This window comes from Pelobates fuscus, chromosome 5 (genome assembly GCF_036172605.1).
Source record: "Pelobates fuscus isolate aPelFus1 chromosome 5, aPelFus1.pri, whole genome shotgun sequence".
NCBI classification, from domain to species: domain Eukaryota; kingdom Metazoa; phylum Chordata; class Amphibia; order Anura; family Pelobatidae; genus Pelobates; species Pelobates fuscus.
Genome location: NC_086321.1, coordinates 78,150,811 through 78,177,000, shown reverse-complemented (window position 1 = coordinate 78,177,000; position 26,190 = coordinate 78,150,811). Strand labels below are relative to the sequence as shown.

At 41.3% G+C, this 26,190-nt stretch overlaps 1 protein-coding gene across 1 annotated transcript; it reads left to right on the top strand.

Annotated features, from left to right (window-relative positions):
• The first annotated feature begins 242 nt into the window (after window positions 1–242).
• Window positions 243–21,017, top strand: C5H5orf34 (chromosome 5 C5orf34 homolog). The gene is made up of 12 exons (XM_063456873.1): window positions 243–471; window positions 4,819–4,908; window positions 6,604–7,226; window positions 7,427–7,507; window positions 7,881–8,004; window positions 9,752–9,843; window positions 10,456–10,525; window positions 11,219–11,389; window positions 13,887–14,008; window positions 15,832–15,918; window positions 19,631–19,671; window positions 20,566–21,017. The coding sequence occupies exons 1-12, from the start codon at window positions 280–282 to the stop codon at window positions 20,742–20,744; spliced, it is 1,872 nt and encodes a 623-aa protein (XP_063312943.1). The 5' UTR covers window positions 243–279; the 3' UTR covers window positions 20,745–21,017.
• The last annotated feature ends 5,173 nt before the right edge of the window (window positions 21,018–26,190 follow it).

Sequence of the window (26,190 nt, the reverse complement as noted above, 5' to 3'; positions counted from 1 at the left end):
TGGCTAATATTCCTAACAGGAGGAATATTTTATATCTGGACCAAAAAATATTGTTATAACTCAAAACAGCATAAGGTGATTGAAATGAGTCAGCTGTACAACCAACTGCACATTGACTGCAGTGCCACCTGGTGGCAATCTAGAATACTAGCGTCCTCCACAGTCTCCCAGACAACAACGCCTCATCCAATCATAGCCAGCCATAGGCGGGAGCTTGGAGGAGTGGCTACGGGTAGCCGGGCTGTTTGAAGCTGGTTGCTGGTTGCTGGTGGCAGTAAGATGGCCGCGCTGCTCTCCGTGATCCAACTCTCCGATGACTCGGTGGAGGCCGTGTATGAGGACGGATCCCGGCTCTGGCTGGCACCGTGCGGTACCGAGTTCGTGATAGAAAGGTCCGAGGATGGAGCTCACCCACTGCGGACACCGGAGAGGAGGAAACAGAGGACTGAGTTTGTAACAAGCTGCTGCCGGGTGAGAGACAGCCTGGGTGCTCAGAGAGACAGCCAGGGGCGCCGTGTGAGAGACAGCCAGGGGCGCCGTGTGAGAGACAGCCAGGGGCGCCGTGTGAGAGACAGCCAGGGGCGCCGTGTGAGAGACAGCCAGGGGCGCCGTGTGAGAGACAGCCAGGGGCGCCGTGTGAGAGACAGCCAGGGGCGCCGTGTGAGAGACAGCCAGGGGCGCCGTGTGAGAGACAGCCAGGGGCGCCGTGTGAGAGACAGCCAGGGGCGCCGTGTGAGAGACAGCCAGGGGCGCCGTGTGAGAGACAGCCAGGGGCGCCGTGTGAGAGACAGCCAGGGGCGCCGTGTGAGAGACAGCCAGGGGCGCCGTGTGAGAGACAGCCAGGGGCGCCGTGTGAGAGACAGCCAGGGGCGCCGTGTGAGAGACAGCCAGGGGCGCCGTGTGAGAGACAGCCAGGGGCGCCGTGTGAGAGACAGCCAGGGGCGCCGTGTGAGAGACAGCCAGGGGCGCCGTGTGAGAGACAGCCAGGGGCGCCGTGTGAGAGACAGCCAGGGGCGCCGTGTGAGAGACAGCCAGGGGCGCCGTGTGAGAGACAGCCAGGGGCGCCGTGTGAGAGACAGCCAGGGGCGCCGTGTGAGAGACAGCCAGGGGCGCCGTGTGAGAGACAGCTCTGAGAGACAGCCAGGGGCGCCCTGTGAGAGACAGCTCTGAGAGACAGCCAGGGGCGCCCTGTGAGAGACAGCTCTGAGAGACAGCCAGGGGCGCCCTGTGAGAGACAGCTCTGAGAGAGACAGCTCTGAGAGACAGCCAGGGGCGCCGTGTGAGAGACAGCCAGGGGCGCCGTGTGAGAGACAGCCAGGGGCGCCGTGTGAGAGACAGCCAGGGGCGCCGTGTGAGAGACAGCCAGGGGCGCCGTGTGAGAGACAGCTCTGAGAGAGACAGCTCTGAGAGACAGCCAGGGGCGCCGTGTGAGAGACAGCTCTGAGAGAGACAGCTCTGAGAGACAGCCAGGGGCGCCCTGTGAGAGACAGCTCTGAGAGACAGCCAGGGGCGCCCTGTGAGAGACAGCTCTGAGAGAGACAGCTCTGAGAGACAGCCAGGGGCGCCCTGTGAGAGACAGCTCTGAGAGAGACAGCTCTGAGAGACAGCCAGGGGCGCCCTGTGAGAGACAGCTCTGAGAGAGACAGCTCTGAGAGACAGCCAGGGGCGCCCTGTGAGAGACAGCTCTGAGAGACAGCCAGGGGCGCCCTGTGAGAGACAGCTCTGAGAGAGACAGCTCTGAGAGACAGCCAGGGGCGCCCTGTGAGAGACAGCTCTGAGAGACAGCCAGGGGCGCCCTGTGAGAGACAGCTCTGAGAGAGGGGTCATATCACATTTTTTTTTTTTCTAAATTGACTTCAGATCCAGATCTTTAATTTGTCTTTTTATATTCCCATAGCTTTTATAGATCAGATTACAAAATATCACAAGTATTTCAACAAAGCCATATTACGTTTAGCCAGGACTAGACCGCTTTAACATGCAAAATGAATGACATAAACTATTTCTTATGCAAGAGACATTTTAGGAGAATGTTACAGAATGCAAATACAAGATATATGTTTTTAATGCATTTGAGCAATGCAGACAAATATAAGCATTTATTCATTAAAAAGAACCCTCTTCATAACTCCCTAAATTCCTACCACTTCTTACCTTCAGAACTTAGGTTGGAGATGCCATCACCCCTCAGGCACAGCATCACACATCTGGTGTACCTGCCCAGAAATACAAACCTACTAGAGGCGCATTTCTAGCCTCATACAGACGATACTGGGGGAAAATCTGACCCCAACCCCAGATTCTTTCATCTTCTTTCTCCCACCACCAAACTTTCCCAAAGAAAAAAAACTAAACTACTCCTACATTTGATAACAGCGGCAAACCAATTGATCCCTATATACTGGAAAAAATCAAACCCGCTGGCCATAAGAGATTGGATCCAAAGAGTGGCAACAACTAGGAATATGGAGGAAATTGCTACTCCCTCTCAGACAGATACCACTCTTACACATCTATCTAGTCCTGGTGGTGCACCTATCTTCAGCATTCCACATGAGGGGGGGATCCCACACGCAACCGAAGGGGAAAACTTCCAACATACACTCCATACCATTCTACAAGGGTTATCTTTGTTTTTTTATTTACCGTATAAGCCGAGTTTTTCAGCACATTTTTTTTGTGCTGAAAAACCCCAACTCGGCTTATACTCGAGTCAATAGTCTGTATTATGGCAATTTGCATTGCCATAATACAGACTGGGGGGAGAGGGGGGCTGGCAGAGCTGTACTTACCTTTCCTGCAGCTCCTGTCAGCTCTCTCCTCCTCCGCACCGTCCGTTCAGCACCTCGGTCAGCTCCCAGTGTAAGCTCTCGCGAGACTTACACTGAGAGCTGACAGAGGGAGCTGCACAGACCGCGCGGAGGAGGAGAGAGCTGACAGGAGCTGCAGGAAAGGTAAGTACAGCTCTGCCAGCACCCCTCTCCCCCCCCACTGAACTGCCAATGCCACTGGACCACCAGGGAAGGAGCCCCCCTCCCTGCTATGTATCAAGCAGGGAGGGGGGACGAAAAAAAAATATAATTTAAATTTTTTTTAATAATTAAATAATAAATAATAATTAAAAAAAATAATAATAATATATAAAAAAATAAATAATAATAGTTAATAATATATTAAATGCCCACCCCCACCAACACATACACAAACACACACTGCATCACACACTCACACTTCATTTATATACACACACTGCACTCACACACTGCACTCACACACACACACACTGCACTCATACACACACACTGCACTCATACACACACACACTGCACTCATACACACACACACTGCACTCATACACACACACACTGCACTCATACACACACACACTGCACTCATACACACACACACTGCACTCATACACACACACACTGCACTCATACACACACACACTGCACTCATACACACACACACTGCACTCATACACACACACACTGCACTCATACACACACACACTGCACTCATACACACACACACTGCACTCACACACACACACACTGCACTCACACACACACACTTCATTCATATACACACTGCACTCACACACACACTGCACTCACACACACACTGCACTCACACACACACTGCACTCACACACACTGCACTCATTATATACACACTGGAAATAAATATTCAATTAATATATACGCACACGCACTGCACTCATACACACGCACTGCACTCATACACACGCACTGCACTCATACACACGCACTGCACTCATACACACGCACTGCACTCATACACACGCACTGCACTCATACACACGCACTGCACTCATACACACGCACTGCACTCATACTCATACACGCACTGCACTCATACTCATACACGCACTGCACTCATACTCATACACGCACTGCACTCATACTCATACACGCACTGCACTCATACGCACACACTGCATTCATTATATACACACACTGTAAATAAATATTCAATTAATATAATTTTTTTTAGGATCTAATTTTATTTAGAAATTTACCAGTAGCTGCTGCATTTCCCACCCTAGTCTTATACTCGAGTCAATAAGTTTTCCCAGTTTTTTGGGGTAAAATTAGGGGCCTCGGCTTATATTCGGGTCGGCTTATACTCGAGTATATACGGTACTTAAACACATCTTGATTCACAAACCATACAGACAATTGTTATCAACAAATTCTTGTTTTCTATGTATTTGACGCATAAAGATTGTTGTTTCTCAATATTCTATGTATATAAAACAGTGATATCTGTACCATGACTTTATGCAAAAAAAAAAGAAGAAACACATTTTGGAAATGGGCATTGGTAAAATATATATCTATATCTATATCTATATCTCATTAAAAAATACTTAATCTTTTGCAAATGAATTTGAGACATTGAGCTAATGTTGTTTTGGTGACTATAGTGTCCCTTTAAAGCTGATTAACTCAATGTATATAATTAGTTTAGCTTGTATACTCCCTGTGTGAAATGTAGCTGATGACCTTTACATCACTCTGATGTGTTGGTTTTCTGTAGTATGGACGCGCTTACCTCCAGTGTTCTGAATATCTCACGGCTCGAAGCCCATCTGAATACTGCATTGATTTTAGTTTCCAGGGTTTTGTTTACTTGCCTTACTGCAAATAACTTTCTAAAATAGTGCTCGAAATAACACTAATACTTGTAAACTTCTGTCATTGGGTAAGCTCACTTATTAGCTATTTTATATTGATGTGTATATATTGCTAATTGTATGTCCTTTTACTATCCCTATTTATTCTCCTTTTGTAGGATAAAGTGCTCCAAATACTGACCTTCCGCAACACTTTTTCCAGTCGTCCATTTCTGCCATTGAGTATTGTTCCCAAAGAGAAAACAGTTGTGAGTAATCGGAATGTACTGTCAAGAATGAGCAACAGTATTAATTTTATAGCTTATAGATTGTATTCAAGCGGCTGTAATAATATTATAGGGTTATTCGAGGTACTATAACCACTTCAGATTACCAAAATAGTTATGATGAAAGGACGGTGTGTGCAGCACTTCAGCACGAAATACTGTTCAAAGATCTTTATAGTGTTCATCACTAATGTGAGAAGTGTCAGGAATTCAAAGTGAATTTCATATTTAAAAGGACACTATAGTCACCTGAACAACTTTAGCTTAATGAAGCCGTTTTCGTGTATAGAACATGCCCCTGCAGCCTCACTGCTCAATCCTCTGCCATTTAGGAGTTAAATTCCTTTGTTTATGAACCCTAGTCACACCTCCCTGCATGTGACTTGCACAGCCTTCCATAAACACTTCCTGTAAAGAGAGCCCTATTTAGGCTTTCTTTATTGCAAGTTCTGTTTAATTAGGATTTTCTTATCCCCTGCTATGCTAATAGCTTGCTAGACCCTGCAAGAGCCTCCTGTATGTGATTAAAGTTCAATTTAGAGATTGAGATACAATTATTTAAGGTAAATTACATCTGTTTGAAAAAGAAACCAGTTTTTTTTCATGCAGGCTCTGTCAATCATAGCCAGGGGAGGTGTGGCTAGGGCTGCATAAACAGAAACAAAGTGATTTAACTCCGAAATGACAGTGAATTGAGCAGTGAAATTGCAGGGGGATGATCTATACACTATAACTGCTTTATTTAGCTAAAGTAATTTAGGTGACTATAGTGTTCCTTTAAGGCCAAAGTAGCAGAATTTGAAGAATTTGTCTTAGAGGGTACCTGTCCTGGCATGTTTAATTTACCTTAAATTAAATGCTCTTCCATTTTCATCTATACATTGTCAAATTGCTAGAAACTGTAAAAATCACCATTAACCCCTTAAGGACACATGACATGTGTGACATGTCATTATTCCCTTTTATTCCAGAAGTTTGGTCCTTAAGGGGTTACATTTGCACTTCCACTCTCTCCTGGCAAACATACGGACTGTCTGAGTACACGTCTACGTGGCATCAGATCATCAAGTGGGTCTGTACCAGACATTGCCAGGTCGCGGCAAACATAAGCCGTACAAAAGACATGGATCACTTCCATGAAGGTGGGCTAATGGTGGAACTTCAGTTAGTTCACCCTGTTTTTCAAACTGGTGTGGCCCCACACATTTCACGTCAATCAGTTAGCTGGAAACTGTTTTCTTGCTGGCTCAATTTCATCCAACTTTGTATTAATGGTCTGCACTTACAGCATGATTACACTGAACCCATAGCTTCTCCTAGTGAGCAAGTGAAGGCTTCCTGTGCTGTGTGTGGCGCTCACGCATGTACGTTTTAATCCTATGGTGCCACTACCACTCCAAGAGCTTAAATGCTTATGGTGCCTCCATTGTTATTTAACATATGGGAATTAAAGTCACAAGCTTTTCTTGGTAGTAATAAGTTATTCTTGACACAAGCATGTCTCAGAATCTTAGCCAGTACTGTTACCCTTTTTGTACATAATGCAGTCTATATAATAAAACTGTTAGTATTATTCTTTACTCTTCCTCCGAGGAAGTATTGACCCAACATATATTCCCATTCACAAGCAAATAGTTAAGTTTTTATTGTTAATGTACAAATTATTTGTGCTTCCAGAGTCTGTTGTCTGAGATTTCAGAAGTTGTGTGGCCTGATTCTGAAGATGATGATCACTGTAAAACTTATGTTGCTTGTCTTGAGGATGGTGGTGTAAAGGTCTCTTCTCTAGATGGCAATGGCCATTTATACATGTCTGCTCTGCAAAAAGAATTCACTGTGGAGTTTTTGTGCCAGCTAAGCAGCAAGGTCGAAGTGTCAATTCATGCCTCCGAAAGCCATGATGAGGGGATTACCAAAGATCTGAAAAACTGCCATTTAAGTCAACAAACCGATAGCACAAGGGACACAGAAAGGGAAGCAAATATTGCCAACACGAATACATGCATTACCACATCTAAGTATTCTTCTTGTGTTATACGAGAAAGAGAAGATTCTGGTTTCTATTCTACAAAGCATGCATTCCAATACACGTGGCTGGCCCAGTGCTTTTCGGTTGCATGTTGTCCGGAAGCATTCCTTTATCCCATGTCCTTGGCACTACATGTCCAAAATAAAATGTCTCCAGACGAAGAAAGACTTGATTGTTTAGATGATGAACTTGAAAAAAACTTGAAAAGGGCAAAGTCTTCTGTATTGCCGAAAGCCCTTCCACTGAGCTGCCGGGGAACCCATTTACACAGGTAAAATTATGTTGGTACGTGCACTAACTATTTGATTCATCTTTTACTTAAAAGGTAACTTCAAACATTATAACCACTACATCCTGCTGTAGTGAATATGATGCCAGGGGTATTCTGGGTCTGTTTCCCAGTAATAGGGCAAACTGTTTGCCCTCATTGACTTGTCTAATTTTTTTCCTCTTCTTGTCCTACACACCCAGGTGGAAAGTCTGTGATTTCAGAAAACAACCTTCGTACTTGTTACCATTGAAAGTGGCTATGTGCAACGCCATCCTTTACAGGTAGGATATGAAATACACAATGGCCACATTAAATGTACATCCATAATTATTTTATGCAACTTTTTCATTAAGGAACTCCTTTCAGCCGAACTTTACAAATCATAGAATGTAAGCCTGTAAAATAAAAAAAACTTTCAAAATAACCACTACAACTTATTGCAATGGCTGTAAGTGTTCATACTGTTTGATTTAAAAAAAAAAAAAAAAAAAAAAAAAAAAAAAAAGGGTAGGGGTTCTGGTACTTATTGTTCCTTTTAATCTTGCATTAATCAGTATTCCGATCACAGTTAGTAATATTAGCAGATCTGGTAATACATTACGAAATTGTAAGAAAAAATATAAGGTGGTACCATAATCACTGTTTATTTTTCAGATTCTTTTTTCAAGGAATGCATTTCATTGAAATCTACCCAGGCGATGGATCGGTTTTCATCTCAGAAGGACGTTGGCTGGGGAAATATTTCCAGTACTACTTTCTTAATGGAAAAATAAGACCGGTAAAAATCTATAAAACATAATTTTTTGAAGATGTTCGATTATTTGTGAAGCTCCATTATCTGGTGATTGCACATATTACAGCCACATGGTCCTATTACAAGAGTTTGAACTAAATTCCTGCAACTGAAAAACAGCTCTCCAAAATCTGCTATTCAATTAACAGGCCGATCTCTCATCATAGAATCGAGTCCCTGTTTTAGAGAGCTGGAGACATCTTACCTACTGTATTTGTCTTTTCCTACTGGCTTTTACAGTTTCATTGCAGCTCTGCCTATCGCCTCTTAAAGAAATGCTTTTTTTTTTACTTTGTCACTGGTGTTGATGTATTTTCATGTTCCAATTTCAAAAAATTATACATTTAACACTTTTTAAACTATTGATCCAAACAGTCATTACATCTAGAAATTGTTTTTTTTTTTTTTTGTTTGTTTTTTTAAATAGAAAAAATAAATGTGTGTTTTAATTGAAAACCCAATTTGTAATGATCTTGATGCAAGTGAATATTCAATCTTCTTTAACACAATTTGTTTGAACTGTATTAAACAGGGCTATTCACTAAACTCTCTATTTTAGGGAATTAAAGTGACACAGTCAAGTTTGGGGTTTTTGCCTTAGAGGGGATGACTATTAAAGAGGGGATGACTATTAAAACTAGTTTAATGTTAAATGGAAGGAAAGCGCCAGGGATCTCTACACACGATCTCCATTTCAATGAGATGAAGCAGTAACAATGCCTATATAGTCCCTTTAAGCTGTCCTTCCTTGTGCCTTCATCACTACTGTACTCTCTTATTGAGTGGTGTCTACAGAGAATCCTTTGATATAATCCACAGATAACTTGGCACATGCGCAGAAACGTGTCATAGGAATCTATGGCACTTTGTAGACAATTACAATCCCAACAGCCAACGGATAATGGGAAATGGTGGAGGAAGCATTGCCTTTTGCTGAAGATTGGCAATTGGATGAGACAATGTAGTCCCTACATTATCTCATGTATATATTTTGATTGACTGTGTTAAAATGTCTACATTTTCAAACCATTTTCTATGTCTATGAAAAACTTGTAGAGTTGCTCTACAAATGTGACAAAATGCATGCAAAAATAGACTTGATACTGCTTACCTATTGACAGAGCCACGACTATGCATCTAACCAAAAACCCACAGTACAACTTATGTATCTCTTAAACTACAATGTTTGCATGTGCTTAACTATCTATATGTTTCTTATCTTTCTGCATACCACGCGTCTGCCTGTGGCAAAAACAAATAATTTAAAATCAATAAATAGACTTGGAAAAATTCCATCTCAGCTGAAGTGATGTAAATTAGCAAAATTGTATTTGCTAAAGTTCAAGGTTTTGTAATTAACCATACAACATAGATCTGAATGAAATGCCTTCCAGTTTCTTTGCATTTTATTAAAACCAGTGAATAAAAATTACTCCCACAGATCCTAAAACAGCTTTCTTTATTATCAATTTAAATCTTATTTGCAGCAGTTTATTTTAGAAATGCTAGTCAACATTGCTAATTAATGTTTCTCGTGTAAACCTTTTATTTCGGTCTGATGCTATTTAGGTACCACTTTATGCAGTGTTGTGTCACATTGGGAAATACAATTAGCTTGTATTGCAGTGTGATATCTCATTTAGCAGCATGGGACTTGAGGCAGATTTAGTTTTCTGTGAGTTGTTATTTTTACCATAATTTGTATAAGTAATATTTTTATTTGGAATTCTAGAAAGAACACCGGTTATACACTACAAGCAACCTCCCTCCAGACATGCCTAGAGCACGGTATTCTGTGCGTTCTGTGATCGAGCAGGGTGGAAGGTGACTAATAATTATTTGGTCTTTATTTTGGTCCTATATCTACTTTTTCAATCCTTTCTTTAAACCAAGCACAGTTTGTACACAAAACCTATCCATTTACATAGAATTCCCTTATAGTCCAATGTTTTGAGTTATACGTTGGTGAACTTACAACTATACGAATTACTGAGAGATTGCCAGCAGCATCAGCTGTAGTAGGCAAAATTGCTTTTCGAATAAATACGCAAGATCAAGTGTTTTGGGGTGGGTGGAATATATGGGTTTTCAGAAGGAAATGAGAATTTTTCACTTGAGCAACACTGGATGGGAGGTTTTCCAAGAATGTGTTTGAGTAAAAGTCACTTTTTGTTTAGTATATCACTATAGAGTAAGTGGGTAAAAAGACTTCTTACTTTATATATGTACAAAATTCCAATACATATCAGAGGCCTTAAGGCAGATTTTCAGCGAAGTGTATGCTACATGCATTCTATAAACACATTTATATGTGCACAAATGTGATGGGTCTCTGCATTAGTGCCACTAACTTTTTCTCTGTCATAACTGAAATTGTTTGCGTTCTGAACTCCATTGTAATTGTTGTACTTTGTAGTTATTTTTGTTTGTTTGTAGGTTTCTGAAGATGTGTCACAATACAATGCTTTCCCAAAGTCCCCTTTTTGAATCGTGTTGTTGGAGAGATGTAAGTTGAATTATCAGTAAAGGCTACACTTCATTTATTGTTAGTAAGGATCTATATTCTCATTTCTGCTAAGGGAAAGATAAAATCCGTACAAATCAATAGAACCGTGGTGTATACTTTATTACTGTATTAAATAGTAAGTGGAATCTACAATGGCATATTATTTCCATATTTAGAGATGTCATGTTACTACTCAGCTGTGTCTGTGTGTTCCCCCCTGTTCCCTGTCTATATGAGTTACCATATCTAATACGGTTTCATTCAGATCCATGGTCTAACTCGTTGCTGTGTATGTTCTTGCATGCTATTCGAGGTTTCTTTTCATGGCAGCCACTTATGTAAGCACTCACTGTCTGAGCCATTACCTGAAACTAAGTAAGAACAGATTACATAAAGATCTGACATTCATACTGCAGTACATTATACAGAGCTTGCCCCTCTTTAGCAGGTATCAATAAAGACAAGGCAGGGGAAGCTATTTGGGGACAGACTTCCTGTGTATGAAGACAGGCACTTACCTCCCCTTCGACCTCCAGGTCATTTTTCCTAGACATGTTTTATCCATATCTGTCTACATCCTGGTACTAGAATTGAACATTGTTAGTTTTCATATGTTGGACTATGGGTTGCAAAAGTGTGGTGGTTGATAGTGTTTTTATTTTTTTTTATTTTTTTTTATTTTCTTTATTCAAGGACTCCAGTTCTAATGCCCAAACTGTATTCCCAATGCTATTGGCTAAAGCTACTGTCCCAGGCAAAGGAACCTATACAGTTTATTCTGATAATACAGTGCTTGCACATTTTTTGGATGGAGTATATCTTCACATGACCTGGAATTTTGATCACTTTAATAAGCAAGAACAGGTAATTTTATGTTTGTTGTTTTTTTTGTTTTTTTATTTATTTATTTAAAAGAAATTACAAATCATCTGCAGTCTATAGCAGGTCTTATCACTCTATAATGATATTCTATAGAGTGCTGGGGTGGAGGCAATGACCTGTTTTAATTTTAGAATTCAATGCTATTTCATTGGAAATTATACTCACAATTATTAAGGTAACGTGTATCTGAAAAAGTACGTCTCTGTGGCCCCTATTTTGCCTTGTAAAAATCATGGTTTTAAAAACAGCTTTTTTTTTTTTTATGCGGTCATATTGCCCAGTGCATTTGAAAAATATTTAATATCAGATTCTGTAGCTTGGCTGCAGCTGTTGGTATTGACTGGTATTTTGTGACTTAGGAAAAACCCTGAGTATTTGTCCTCTGGCAGGGCTTGCATGCAATCAACTGTTTGCTAAAAATATAAATATCAGCATCACAAATTTAACAAGGAATAGACTGGCTAGCAATCACCAATAACCTGTTTAAAAATAAAATAATTGGGGGGGCAAAGTTAACCGGCAAACAGACAAGACACATGGTGCCTGAGCTCCGGATACATCTTGCTGATTTAATCTGTTTTCAAGTGCTTTGGTTGCATGTTGATCCATTAAGAGTTACCCCCACACTTGGATTGTGTTGGGGAAGCATTCTAAGAAATCTAGAGGGCTTAGTGAGGAGCATACCCGTGATATTGGACAACTACTCTCCCAGTCATGCAGGCCCAAAATGGCGGATCCGCAGTAAACGTCTCTGCCGGACTCAATGTCTCCCTCGGAGGAAGAGGACCAGGAGTTAGAGGAGGCCTTGTCATACCGATACAGGAGCAAGGTTCTCCCTCTATGGCAGACAGAGCCATGGAAGACGCAGCCACGGGAAATAGAACCACCCCTGGCCACCAATACTGATCTGACCTTCATGGTGGCGGAGCTTAAGACCTTTTTCGCCTCCAAGATGGCGGTACTTAAGGAAGACCTGAATGCACTGACTAGGCACATACGAGCCATGGAGGAAGATGTCCATAATAGACTAATCAAACCAGATTATACTGCGGCACAAGTGCTTGAAATGAACGCTACATGTGCACAACTAAGTGCCAAGATCGGGCAATTAGAAGGGGAAAGGGGAATGTGGAATGTGGGGCCCGGGACTGCCAGAGCAGTCCGGGCCCCTTTAGGACCGCCGGGCCTGTGACAACCGTCATGGTTGTCACCCGCTGATGGCGGCCCTGGCATGACTCATTACCTCCTATTTAGCACACTTTTTTTTTTTTTTAATTAAAACGAGGATCACTGCAATCAAACGTGGCTATTTAAAGTTAACATCATGGAAGACTGACGCTAAACGATCTCGCTTATATAAAAGTATTGATTGCTTTCTTGTTTTGTTACCATGACGTCTACCTCTTTTTGGTCTCCACATGTCACGGATGTATTTCTCCTGTACAATTATCTTTCTTTTTCGGAAAAAAAGTGCAGCATATCCTGACTTTTCATATATGCATCTTATGTCCCATACTATATATCAATACTAAAGCATGTACTTAACTACTTAACCCTGCACTTAAAAAAAATAAAGAATTTAAAAAAAAAATATTTTTTTATGCATATGAGGATGAATATGATTCCTATCTTACTACAGAGAGAAATGCCATGCTGTGAATGGGGGCTAATCTACTAAACCATGAGAAACCTTTGGTTGCTTACCATTAACTCACTTTAATAACTCACGGCTGGGTTAAAAAAAATAATAATAATAATTGTGAGTAATGGATAGCCACAAAAATAGCCTCATTTCATGAGGATCGGGTCAGTAAATTAATGGAAAGGCCCAGGCACTTGTGGGCATAAGGCCGGGTGCTAAACACATGTAAAAATAGAAAGTGGGAGGAATGGTCATGCCAGCAGATAATAGTTTGGATATTTAAAAATACAGATCTGTACCTAGATTTCAGCTGTTCGGCACCTTTCAGACAGAATGAAATCCTGATTTAATTCTCTCTCATTTTAGAGCCAGACTTGCTAAATAGAGTGAACAGTGTGTGGCTTATGCAATCCAAATGGGTCCTGTACTGAACCCTATGGTTGTGCCCAATTTGGTCCAGGAGCATTCAGACGGTGGATATCTCTAAATACCTGTGCTAGCACTCGGTTGTCAATGTTAAGGAGCCAGAGTTTTATGTTTTTATCCGCAGCTCACAGTTCCAAGCCTGAAGCATTTTATGTGAAAGTAGACCGGATAATAGGATGATTTTTATATCCAAAGTAAAAGTGTCAAATTAAGCAAAACATATGGTAGAAATATAAAATTCAAAACAACAAAGTAGCATAAATACTTGGCAGTTGCATCTTAACAAAAACTGTCTATTCAGGTTAACAGGATTTTACACCTTAACTCGTATTCGAATGCTTTAAATATAATCAATGTGTAGTTAACCTTTTGTCTTTAACACTAAACACATTTCATTTTCTTGGGTGTCAGAACACAGAAACTGCTGAAGCTTTGCCTGTTCTTAAACGTGATGATTTTGGTGAGTGTGTATTACATTTTCCCAATGGATCATCACTGCTAGTCCAGAGGGATTTCCCAGGAGAGCATAAAAGGTATGTAATTGTCAAGATGATGATAATAAACAAAAACTAAAGGCATATTGTAAATCAGTGTTCCCCAACCCCCGGGCCGCGGACCGGTACCGGTCCGTGGATCAAACGGTACCGGGCCGCCCAGGGGTGTGGGGTGTGCGAGCCTGCCGGCTAATGCAGGGCTGGCATTGCCTAAGTGCCAGCCCTGCAATGTGCCTGCGGACCGGAGGGGAGATCAGAGATCTCCCTCCCCGGTCTGCAGGCACATTGCTGACTCCCGGAGGGAGTGAGAGAGGACCCGGGAGCTCTTACCTGCAGCTCCTCCGGGTCCTCCTCTCGCGAGATTTGGAGCGTTGCCGTGGTAACCACGGCAACGCTCCAAATCTCGCGAGAGTGAACTCTAGCCCTGTAACTGGGCTAGAGTTAACCTCACCACCACTGGACCACCAGGGAACGAAATATGTCCCCCCTCCTCCCAGTAAAGGTAAGAAGGGAGGGGGGACATGAATATATTAATTTTAATTAAATAAATTTAAAAAAAGCCTCCCTACCCTCCTTACCCCCCATACACACACTGCCCCATACACACACTACACACACTGCCCCCACACACACACTACACACATTGCCCCATAAACAAACTACACACACTGCCCCACAAACACTGCCCCATACACAGACTACACACACTGCCCCATACACACACTACACACACTGCCCCACAAACACTGCCCCATACACACTACACACATTGCCCCATACACACACTACACACACTGCCCCATACACAGACTACACACACTGCCCCACAAACACTGCCCCATACACACACTACACACATTGCCCCATACACACACTACACACACTGCCCCATACACAGACTACACACACTGCCCCACAAACACTGCCCCATACACACACTACACACACTGCCCCACAAACACTGCCCCATACACACACTACACACATTGCCCCATACACACACTACACACACTGCCCCATACACAGACTACACACACTGCCCCACAAACACTGCCCCCATGCACACACTACACACACTGCCCCACAAACACTGCCCCATACACACACTACACACATTGCCCCATAAACACACTACACACACTGCCCCACAAACACTGCCCCCATACACACACTGACCCACAAACATTGCCCCCATACACACACTACACACACTGCCCCACAAACACTGCCCCCCCACACACACTGCAACTCTCACACACACTGCCACCCTCACATACACACTGCACCGCTCACACACACATACACACAATTTTGAGTCTATGTCTTTATGTGACTGTGTTTGTGATTTTCTGACTATGTATGTGTCTGCATGTTTTTTTAATATATGTGACTGTTTGGTTTTTTTTTTGTCTTATTAAATAACAAGCGGGCCACGGAAAAATTATCAAACGTTTACCGGTCCGCGGCGATAAAAAGGTTGGGGAGCACTGTTGTAAATGATACCCATGTAAGGTGCACACCCTGCAGAGAACAGTGCTGTCTCCCCACACTACCTCCCTTCCTCAACTCCGAGCACGTGTATATACTCTGAGACTGAATATTGTGCCAGTGAAATGCTTCCCTTGGAGAGTAATAGCAGATGGGACATGGAAGGACCTCACCTGGTGCTGAATTCCCACTAAGTTTATTCTTACTGTAAGGGTTTTTATAACTGAGAAAAGGGGGGTGGATCGATCTACTAGTGCTCAATAGGGCATTATAAAATAAAGGTAAAGTTAAAAATAAAGAGAGGTCACCAATCATTTATTTTTATTTTTTTAAGCTTCCCTTTTTTTTCTCTCTCTCTCTCTCTCTCTCTCCAGTTACATCAACACAGCCGTTTCATGGTGTAGTCAGCTTGATGGAAAAGCTCAAAGTGAAACTCAGATTCCCACTGTGACTGAAAATTGGTAATTATGTTTCAGTATTGCTTTATCAGGCATTATGGCTCTGGTTCATTTCTTTTCATGTTTAGTAGCAGATACATTTTCAGATGAAATGTACCAAATGTTACTTCTGTGGGGCTTAATCATAGACCAACTTAATGACAGTCACGCAATGATTTGGCTGCTTTTGCATGGATCATAGAGGATGCAGTTATCAACTGCCATTTCACTCTATACTGTATACTTTTTATTCATACACAGTCATTTTTGCTATTCTGTCCCATACGCTTCTATTATCAGTGTTCTGAAAAAATAATTTAATACGTGATGCCAGCTTGCAGAGTTAATTTTCTTCTGTGCAAGGGAAGCACATTTAACCCTGCCAACTTTGTTATTTTGACATATTCTTCTTAACTAACCCATAGTTGCCATTTGAATATTTACTGAGGATATTCAGAGGTTATCCTAGGACTTATTTGGAGTTTGTCCAGCATGGATTTGGCTCTCAAATGTAGATATTTGCAGACTTGTTTGTCTGCTTTTTTGGGGGTATATTGAGGTCACCTTCACCAACACAACCAGGCAGTGGACTAAGTGTTATGAAATAATAATCTACTCTTTACTAACTTAAACACGGAGGCTGTGTTCGGCTCTACTAACTTAGTGTTGTGGTAGTTATGCTGGTGTCACCCTCTACTAACCAATGTAAAACATGGGGTAGGTGTTTCATATTCTATTAGTTTTGTGAAAGCAGGTTACTAATCCAGATCAGATTGCAGAATGTGCTTGAACTCTTCTTTTCATGCTTCCAATATTCAAGAACTGAGAACCAAAGATTGGGTAAAACCAGTGTATGCAAATGTGTAATTTGTCATACTAATGCACATTAGGCTTCAATTTCTGTTTTGGTTTTAATTTTATCATCCAAAAGTAATTTGGAAGGTATGTTGCCATGGTTGGACAGAAACAAAACTTATGAGGGCCCTAAAATTCTCTTTTTTGTGATACCACTTTCTGAACTCCAAAGTGTGAGCTGCTAGGGCACTAACTTGTTTTTGTGTGTAAATCTTGTCTCCCAATTCCTCTTTTCACATCTTTATTTTCACAAGTCATAGTTTGAATATATGTTGTTTTGAAAGTTAAATATTCTACCTGCAGTTTACCCTCCTATTATGTGCTATATATCCCCTGTCATCATGTTATATTGGACTCTTACCACACCAAGCAGCAGCTTAACCAATCCTGATACCACTGTAGCTTTTCATAGCAATTCTGATATCCCACAAAGTCTTGCGCAAGCTATATGCAGTTGAGGTGTGTATATATATGTGTGTGTATGTATGTGTATATATATATATATATATATATATGTGTGTGTGTGTGTGTGTATTTTTTTTATATATATATTAATATATTATTCTCTCCTATTTTTGTCTCCTCTCTTCACGCTTTGTTTTTATTTATTTTTTACTTTAGATTCGGTAATATGCATGTAGTCTTCATTCTCTCAAGGATCCTCTTGATAAACTGGGGAATTCAAAGTGAATCTTATGTTTTACACCAAAATAGCCACATTGGAAACATTTTCATTGTGGTGCAAACTTTGAAATTTATTTGGAAGTTCTCTCAATTTACACTAGGGATCGACCAATATTGATTTTTTAGAGCCGATACCGATACCGATATTCTGTGAACTTTCAGGCCGATAGCCGATATAATTTGCCGATATTCTGTACATTTACCATTTTGGAAAATAAAAACTATTTTTCTAAAGGTAAATGCACAAAATATACATGCCACGTGTAGTGGATGCAGTGTGTTTAGACAGGGGAGCTGTGTATGTTTGTGTAGTGTGTGTGTGTGTGTGTAGGGGATGCAGTGTTTGTTTAGTGTGTGTGTGTAGTGGATGCAGTGTGTGTGTGTAGTGGATGCAGTGTGTGTGTGTGTAGTGGATGCAGTGTGTGTGTGTAGTGGATGCAGTGTGTGTTTGTGTAGTGTGTGGGTAGTGTGCGTAAAGTGAATGCAGTGTGTGTGTGTTTGTGTAGTGCAGGGGTAGGCAACCTTCGGCTCTACAGATGTTTTGGACTACATCTCCCATAATGCTTTTACAGTCCACAACATCTGTAGAGCCGAAGGTTGCCTACCCCTGGTGTAGTGTGTGTGTGTGTGTGTGTGTGTGTGTGTGTGTATATAAGGAATGCAGAATTTGTGTATGTGTAGTGTGTGTATGGTGAATGTAGTGTGTTTATATAATTCAGAGTGTGTGTGTTTGTTTAGTGTATGTATATAATGCAGAGTGCGTGTGTAGTGTGCATTATATAAACACTACACAAACACACACTGAATTATATAAACACTACACAAACACACTGTGTATATAATGCAGTGTTTATATAATGCAGTGTGTTTGTATAGTCTGTGTATAATGCAGTGTGTTTGTATAGTCTGTGTATAATGCAGTGTGTTTGTATAGTGTGTGTATAATGCAGTGTGTTTGTATAGTCTGTGTATAATGCAGTGTGTTTGTATAGTCTGTGTATAATGCAGTGTGTTTGTATAGTCTGTGTATATATAATGCAGTGTGTGTTTGTATAGTGTGTGCGTATATAATGTATAGTGTGTGTATATAATGCAGTGTGTGTTTGTATAGTGTGTATATACAAACACACTGCATTATATACACACACACAATGCAAACACACTGCATTATATACACACACTGCATTATATACACACACTGCATTATATACACACACTGCATTATATACACACACACTGCATTATATACACACACACTGCATTATATACACACACACTGCATTATATACACACACACTGCATTATATACACACACTGCATTATATACACACTGCATTATATACACACACTGCACAAACACACACTGCACAAACACACACTGAATTGTATACACACACACACTATACAAACACACACTGAATTGTATACACACACACACACTATACAAACACTGAATTGTATACACACACACACTATACAAACACTGAATTGTATACACAGTGTGTTTGTGTAGTGTATGTGTATAATAATAGAATGTATGTGTGTGAGGGGGCATTTTTTATTCTTTTTTTATATTAAATTAATATTTTTTTTTTATATGTTTAATTCATTTTTTTTGTCCCCCCTCCCTGTTTTTTGCCTTGCCAGGGAGGGGGGTCCAGTCAGTGGCATTGGCTTAGGCTGCTGGGGGGGGGGGGGGGGAGCGGGCAGCAAGCGTTTACTCACCTCCCAGCAGCAACTCCAGCTCCCCAGTGTAAATCTCGCGAGACCCGCGGCCGTCAGAACTGGCCGCGGGTCTCGCGAGATTTACACTGGGGAGCTGGAGGAGTTGCTGGGAGGTGAGTAAATGCTTGCTGCCCGCCCCCCCAGGACCGCCGGGCTTGTAATGAGCCTGGCGGTCCTGGGAGGTATTATCGGCAATATCGGTATCCCTATTGGCTGATACCGATATTGCTGAAAATACCGAATATCGGCCGATTATATCGGTAAAACCGATAATCGGTCGATCCCTAATTTACACATTGGTGAATAACACTGTCTGGATTGTGTCGTTACACTTTTTATGTCTTTATTTTCCTGTGTTTTGCTTCAAAACATTAACAAAAAGTGAATAAAAAATGCTCCCAACCAGATATATAGCATTTGAAGTATTGTATGTGCACGTGTTCATCACTGTGTCTACATTTTGTTTCCTAAGGTCCGTAGGAGCTGAAATTCAGAAAATTCAGAGGTTTCAATGTATCCTATTAAAATGCGATTTTAGCTTTTTTTATTGTATTAAAAACTAAACAAGTTTCAGTCTATATATAGATACCCACTGCACAGTAAAGAAATTGTTCCCCATTACTTTTTCAACCTACACTATTAGTCATCTTTCAAAGGCACCCGCCTAAGCACTAGTTTGCATGTGAAACGTTAAATCTCCTACCTGCAGTTCACCCACCTGTTATGTGCTACATATCCAGTCATCATTTATATTGGACTCGTACCACACCAAGCAGTAGCTTACCCAATCCTTATGCCGCTGAAGCTTTTCATAGCAATTCTGATAATATACCACAACCTCACAAAATCTACATCACCAATAAACCCTTTCTGTTCAGAATTTCTGGATAATACAGCTAGATGTGACCATATATGGTGGCTGCTTGGGTCCAAGAAAGCTGATGTACAATAGAAAGCTTTCTTTTACTTACTTGTAGATTGTTAGACATGGAAAACTATACGGGTTTATTCTCCTAACTGGAAATTGTGAAGAGCGGAAAAGAATAAAAATAATTAAAATCAATTTATTTTGGCTTACACTTTGCATTTAATCTTGACAATTGTCTAGTTTCGGGAATAAACCAATATCTCCTGTTCATAGTTACAGCACTTATTGCCCTAGGCAATGGTGAGCCTATAAATCAAACACTTTGTATTCCTAGTCTAGTTTCAAGAGTGAGTTGCAAACTATTCATTTAGTAATTGACATATAATTTAATCCAATTTTGTTTTTGTTGTTTAGATTTTAATTGATTTTAATGCAACTTATTTCATCCTTATCAAAATTAGTTTTTAACTAACAACTGTAGCCAGAATACCTGATTGATTCATTGCTAGATTTACATTTCCTTGACCAATCAATTCCAGTTTTACTGGAGAATAGCAGCTTAATGGCCCGCAAAGGTTCTACTCATCTCAGCGAAGAGCCGGGTCCTGATGAAAGCTGTCTGCAAGAAAAAGCCACTGAAATTAATATCCAGGCTGTTCTGGAAAAGACATCAAAAGCTATACGAGATATTGAATTATTGCTTTCCTCCAGAAAGTAATAACTATGGAATGTAAATAAGTTGGTGCAGGTCTCGCGGCTATGAAGAAATTCATACTGTGTACTGAACACCCTTTATAGACATAAATTGTTTTTATGATAGAAATGAAGGATGTTTTCTGCAAGATGATGTTTTGCTTTCTGTTCTTGGTTGCTAGCAAAAACATGTCTGTATACATCCTACTGGGTAATCATGCAACAGAATATCAAAGATAAATATGTATGTAGTAATGTTATATTTGTGTAATAAATTTTATACAGTGTTTATATATAATCTTCTGTTTATATGGTCTCTTCTGTATCAGTTATTATTAGTTATAGTGTTATATATGTATATAAAAATGTTTTTATTTTTTTTTTGTTAAACTTTATTTTTGCATGATTATAAGAACATACACTGATCAGCCTCCGCATTAAAACCACTTCGGAACGTTTCCTGTGGTATCTACTACCAAGACATTAGCAGCAGGTCCATTAAGTGCTGCAAGTTGCAAGATTGGTCTTCCATGGATTTGATTTGTTGCCCCAGCATATCCCACAGATGCTCAATTGGATTAAGATTTGGGGAATTTGAAGGTTAAGTCAATACCTTGAACTCTGTCATGTTCCTCAAACCATTCCTGAACAAATTTTGGTGCATTACTCTGCTGAAAGAGGCCACTGCCATCAGGGAACACCATTGCCAAGAAGTCTGTAACAATCTCTAGGTAGGTAGTACATGTCAAAGTAACATCCATCTGAATGCCAGAACCCAAAGTTTCCCAGCAGAACATTGCCTTCGCCTGCATCCTGCCGCCATCTCTTCCTTGGTTAAACCACGCACTCGCACTCAGCCATCTACCTGATCTACATTAAAACGTGATTCATCAGACCAGGCAAAGTTCTTCCATTGCTCCAGGGTCCGGTTCACCAGTTCTCCTTCCTTGCACCACTTTTGGTAGGTACTACCCACTGTGTACCGGGAACACCCCACAAGACTTACCGTTGTGGATATGCTCTGTTATCTAGCCATCACTATTTGGCCCTTGTCAAAGTCACTCTGATCTTTTCGCTTGACTTTTTTTTTTTTTTTTTACACTGCTTCTAACACATGAAAATCAAGAACTGACTGTTGACTTATTGTTTAATGTAACCCACCGCTTGCTGCATGTGCAATTGTTATGATATAATCAACTTTGTTCACTTCACCTTCAGTGGTTTTAATGTGGCTGATCAGTGTATACATGGGTATACATAGCAAAACGACTAAACCATGCTGTAAAAGTAGGTTGCCTATTAGCAAAGACATAAGTAAATTAAAGTAACAAAAATGCTATGTGAGGCCCCTGCATATATCTGCAAAAGAAAACCAAGATTTAGAGTAAGTAGGCACTGAACATGATTCGGCCTGCAGAGAAGGGGGGCCAAAAATATTGTGTGTCAATAAAACAGGCATATGATCGAAAAACAGATGTTTATGCACAGTCTGTGGACCAATCATTCAGTCTGGGAATGCAACTCAAGTTCCTCTATGAGAAAAAATCAGCACTGTAATTTCTTGTGATGTGTAATATCTGTAGAATTGTTGGCATCTCTGATTAGCCAGCCCCATATTAAGAATAGAGCCTGCACCCAAACACCACAAATCTGTCTGTAATAAGATACATTTGCATGTATATGATCTTGTATGTGTCTAACATCAGTGTGTGTATAAGTTGGTGTTCCTGTGCTTGTGCCAGTGTACTTGCAATGTAAAAGTGTATATATTGGTGTCCCTCAGTATACATTGTCAGGTCTGCCCACAAATTCTATACCCAGTCCCCATTATCTGTTTTCAACATTTACTTGCTGAAACCACCCCACTAGCACCCCAAGTGTATCTGTCTGATTCCTGTGTGGTTGAGTTGTCTGTGCAGCTTTCCTTCCATTGTAACTTTAAACACAACACAGCAGGGCTGGAAGGGGTGGGGAATTGACGTCACAACCCGCCTCTCTCTCACTATTGTGCGACCAATGATTTAGAGTTTAAATGACAATTTATCAAACTTCCATTTTCTTATTTAAAAAAAAAAAAAAAGTTTTATTACATTTAAATAAACTAAATGATATTTTTTAGATTATGGATGTTACATTTAACCTATCGGTGTCCTTATAGACTGTGGGCTGGATTAATAGGTTCAGTGGGCCGCATATTTGCCAGCACTGTCCTAGAGGCAAATGTTTGTTCGTGTGTGTTAACTTTTGTGTGAATGTGGTTCTTAAATGAGAATAAGTTTTTTCACTGCTTGACAATATTAATCTATTACAAACTGCTTACAAGCAGCTGCACACAAGCAGCGATTAACTCTGTATATTTGAATGTTTTAAACTTTGTTACATAAATTTGCTTGTGCTAAATGAGAAACTAATTTCTTCTAAACCAAACTGTACATAAATTACACATTTTAGGAGAATTCACATCTAAATTGTGAGTTGAAGAGGTATTTTTTTAAATTCTTTATTTTTGAGTGCATGGTTAGACAAGACAGCTCGCTCTGCCACAATAGCGTTAGTGAGCATAGATATTTCACATTGATGTTACATTTATGGCATTTGAACAGTGCACAATTTTTTTGAAAAGCATGAACAGAGCATAGATTACTATTGGTTACGCATTACAGTTAAATTTACTCGCTTAATCTCGCTTGTTGTGAAGAGTATGCATGCTAAATAAATAAAATCAGGGCTTGCAAAACAACGGCTTAAAACATAAACTGAATAAGGGGTAACCATTATTACACAGTGCAAAGCAATGTGGGACATTGAAATTAACAGTGTAGCCTCGCGTATCTTTAGCTATTGTTCCTCATTTAGCGTGCTATAGCCTGTAGCAATGCGTTATACATTATGCATGAGAGGTACTTGCATGTTACAGGCTTAAGTCCGTCTTTAGGATTGCCTGCAGAAAGCTGGTCGTTTTCCCGGTGAGGTGTAGCATGCTGCGGCCGGCCTTTTGGTCGTGGGCCCAGGTATGTAGTGTTCTTCAGATTCTTCAGCTGATGCCTCGTTGGGGTTGTGTTGGTATCTTCCACGGTTGCCTCTTCTGTCTCAGCGGTGGGACTTTGGACGTGATGGATGTCGCTTGGGTGAGTCAGTAGGCTGGGGTAGAGTTTCCCTTGTAGTAGAGGGAGCCTGAGGTATGCCCATGTCGCGTCTTGATTGTGGTCGCAGTTTCGTCGCCCTGTATGGGTAAGCTGTTTGTTTGCCTCTCCGTTGTCGCTTGATGGCTGGCTTGGTTAGTTCAGGCGGGGGTGGTCTTTGCACAGCATTCCTTCCCCTCAGTGCCGCCGCCGTTGTCCACTTGCTGAGGCCGCCTGCATAGCTCGCCTTTGGCCCGGGTTGCTGCTGGTGCAGGTGAGGGTTATTCCGCCTCATTGTGTTGTCGGGCTGGAGGACCGGAGCCGCGTTATGGTCTGGAAGCGCGGGGAGGGAGCAGGGTTTCCCCCGGCCTCTCGCGCACGTGGCGTCCGCCATCTTGAGTGCAGTGCTCGGGCCCTCCGGCCCCGCTTGTGGTATCTCGATGCAGGCCGCCGGGTGAGGACCGGGATCACCCCCCCGGTCCATAGGGGGGGGGAACAGAGCCGGGACCGTCCGGGTTTGCGTCTCTGGTCGGGGTCCGTGAAGCAGGATAGTGGGGCAGCGGCCGTCCGCCCCACTCACCGCCGGAGAAGGCCTCAGTCAGGACACCGAGAGTCTCTCCGCCAGGGGACTGAAGCTCGATGAGCCAGCCTCTCCCTGGATCCAACAGTCCCCTTGCTAGAAGCATCCTCGCTGTCTTTCTGCTTTTGGGTGAGAAAAGCTGTGTTTTAGCAGTCAATTCTTTAGTTTGGCGCAGGAGCTGCTCCAGCCTGCGGCCGTCCAGCTCGGCGGTCCGGCCCCGCCCCCAGTTGAAGAGGTATTTTAAGCACCATAGCTGCTGTAGCCCACTTTTATGGTTATGTTGCCAGTATATCCCTGTCACCATCCCTCAATTCTGTATCACAATTTAGCAGTTTGAGACAAACAGGGGGTCCCCCAGAAGACCGTGGCCCAGCCCTTGCTTGGCATATTGCTATTGTCGACATCACTGGCCCCTCGTACTTTTCTCAGTAGCAATGTCAAATTTGGGTGGCATTCACTAGCACTTACAAACAGTGAATGTCTTCCAAATTTGGATGAAATTAATATTGCTAACGTGAAAGTGTGAAGGCCAGTGACCCATAGTTTGTATCAAACTGCTCCAATGGTTTGATATCGAACTGGTGGAACTGTGACAGGAGCATGCTGATGCCATAATCACTACAGTGTGTTGCAGTGGTTATGGTGCTAAAAGTGCCTCATTAATTAACTACTCATTAATAGTGTATATATATATATATTTTGTGTGTTAAAAGTTGCATTTTTCGAATACTCAAATTAATGAGTTAAAGCTGCAACTGAATTTCATATCTGGAAAAGCAGTAGCTCCCATTTTACAGTTTAGCCTCTCTAGCATTTATAAGTGTCATTTCCATTCTGCCTGTGTAGCCGGCTACTTTATTTCCCATGCTTATTATTTTCTTTCTGTAGATTGCAGTTGCCATTTCTGAGTGTGTGTAGTCACAGAGACTGATATATGCGTAGAGGATTGGTTATATTATCCCTCTTTTAATGGCATTTTATTTCCTGTAGCTTTTCTTTTACTCAATTTGTAAACTAGGTACATTTGCACTATTTATGACAGTCTGTTAAAATGCTATATATTTTTCGAACGGTTAACACATCCAGTAAAAAAATGTGTTTGGGTGCTTACATTTCCCTTTATGGTTTCATCCTATCCTTAGTACAGTTTTATGAATGAAGATAATAACATCCAGTTTTCTGTTGGGATGCTAAGAGCTGACTGTTAAGTTTCTAGCTTGGGCTCATTTCAAATTGGTTCTTATATGTGATCACTTGCGATTTCTTGGTTCTGATATACTATTTTTTTTTTTTTTGTCTTTTCATAACATCTTCAATTGTTGATTTCTTTTCTCCCTGTACAGTTATGTTTCAGAATCTATGGGTGCAATTTTATTTGCCACACTGTATTAATAAGGCAGCCAAAGTGACGGCAATCTACACATGGTGGAGAGAGCGTTTTTTGTTTTTTGCAAATCACTCTGAATAGGTTGACAAAAAGTATTTGGGGGTTGGGGACACCAAGAATAGGCGGCAGCCTTTCATAATCCTAGTCCTACTAAAGAAGCAGACATGAAACCATGCAGTTTCGCCTTATGTATTTTAGCTCCGCTTGACAAAAGATGGAGCTACGTTTGTCAAATTTTGTTACTTCAGGGTCAGAGAATATTTATGGAGGCTCTTGTGGGGTCATCCATAGATCTCAGTGATATACACTCACGCAGGTCTGAGAATACAGCACTCATATATATTTGGGAAGCTAGCCAATTCCTTGGTTTTGCACCCCTCCC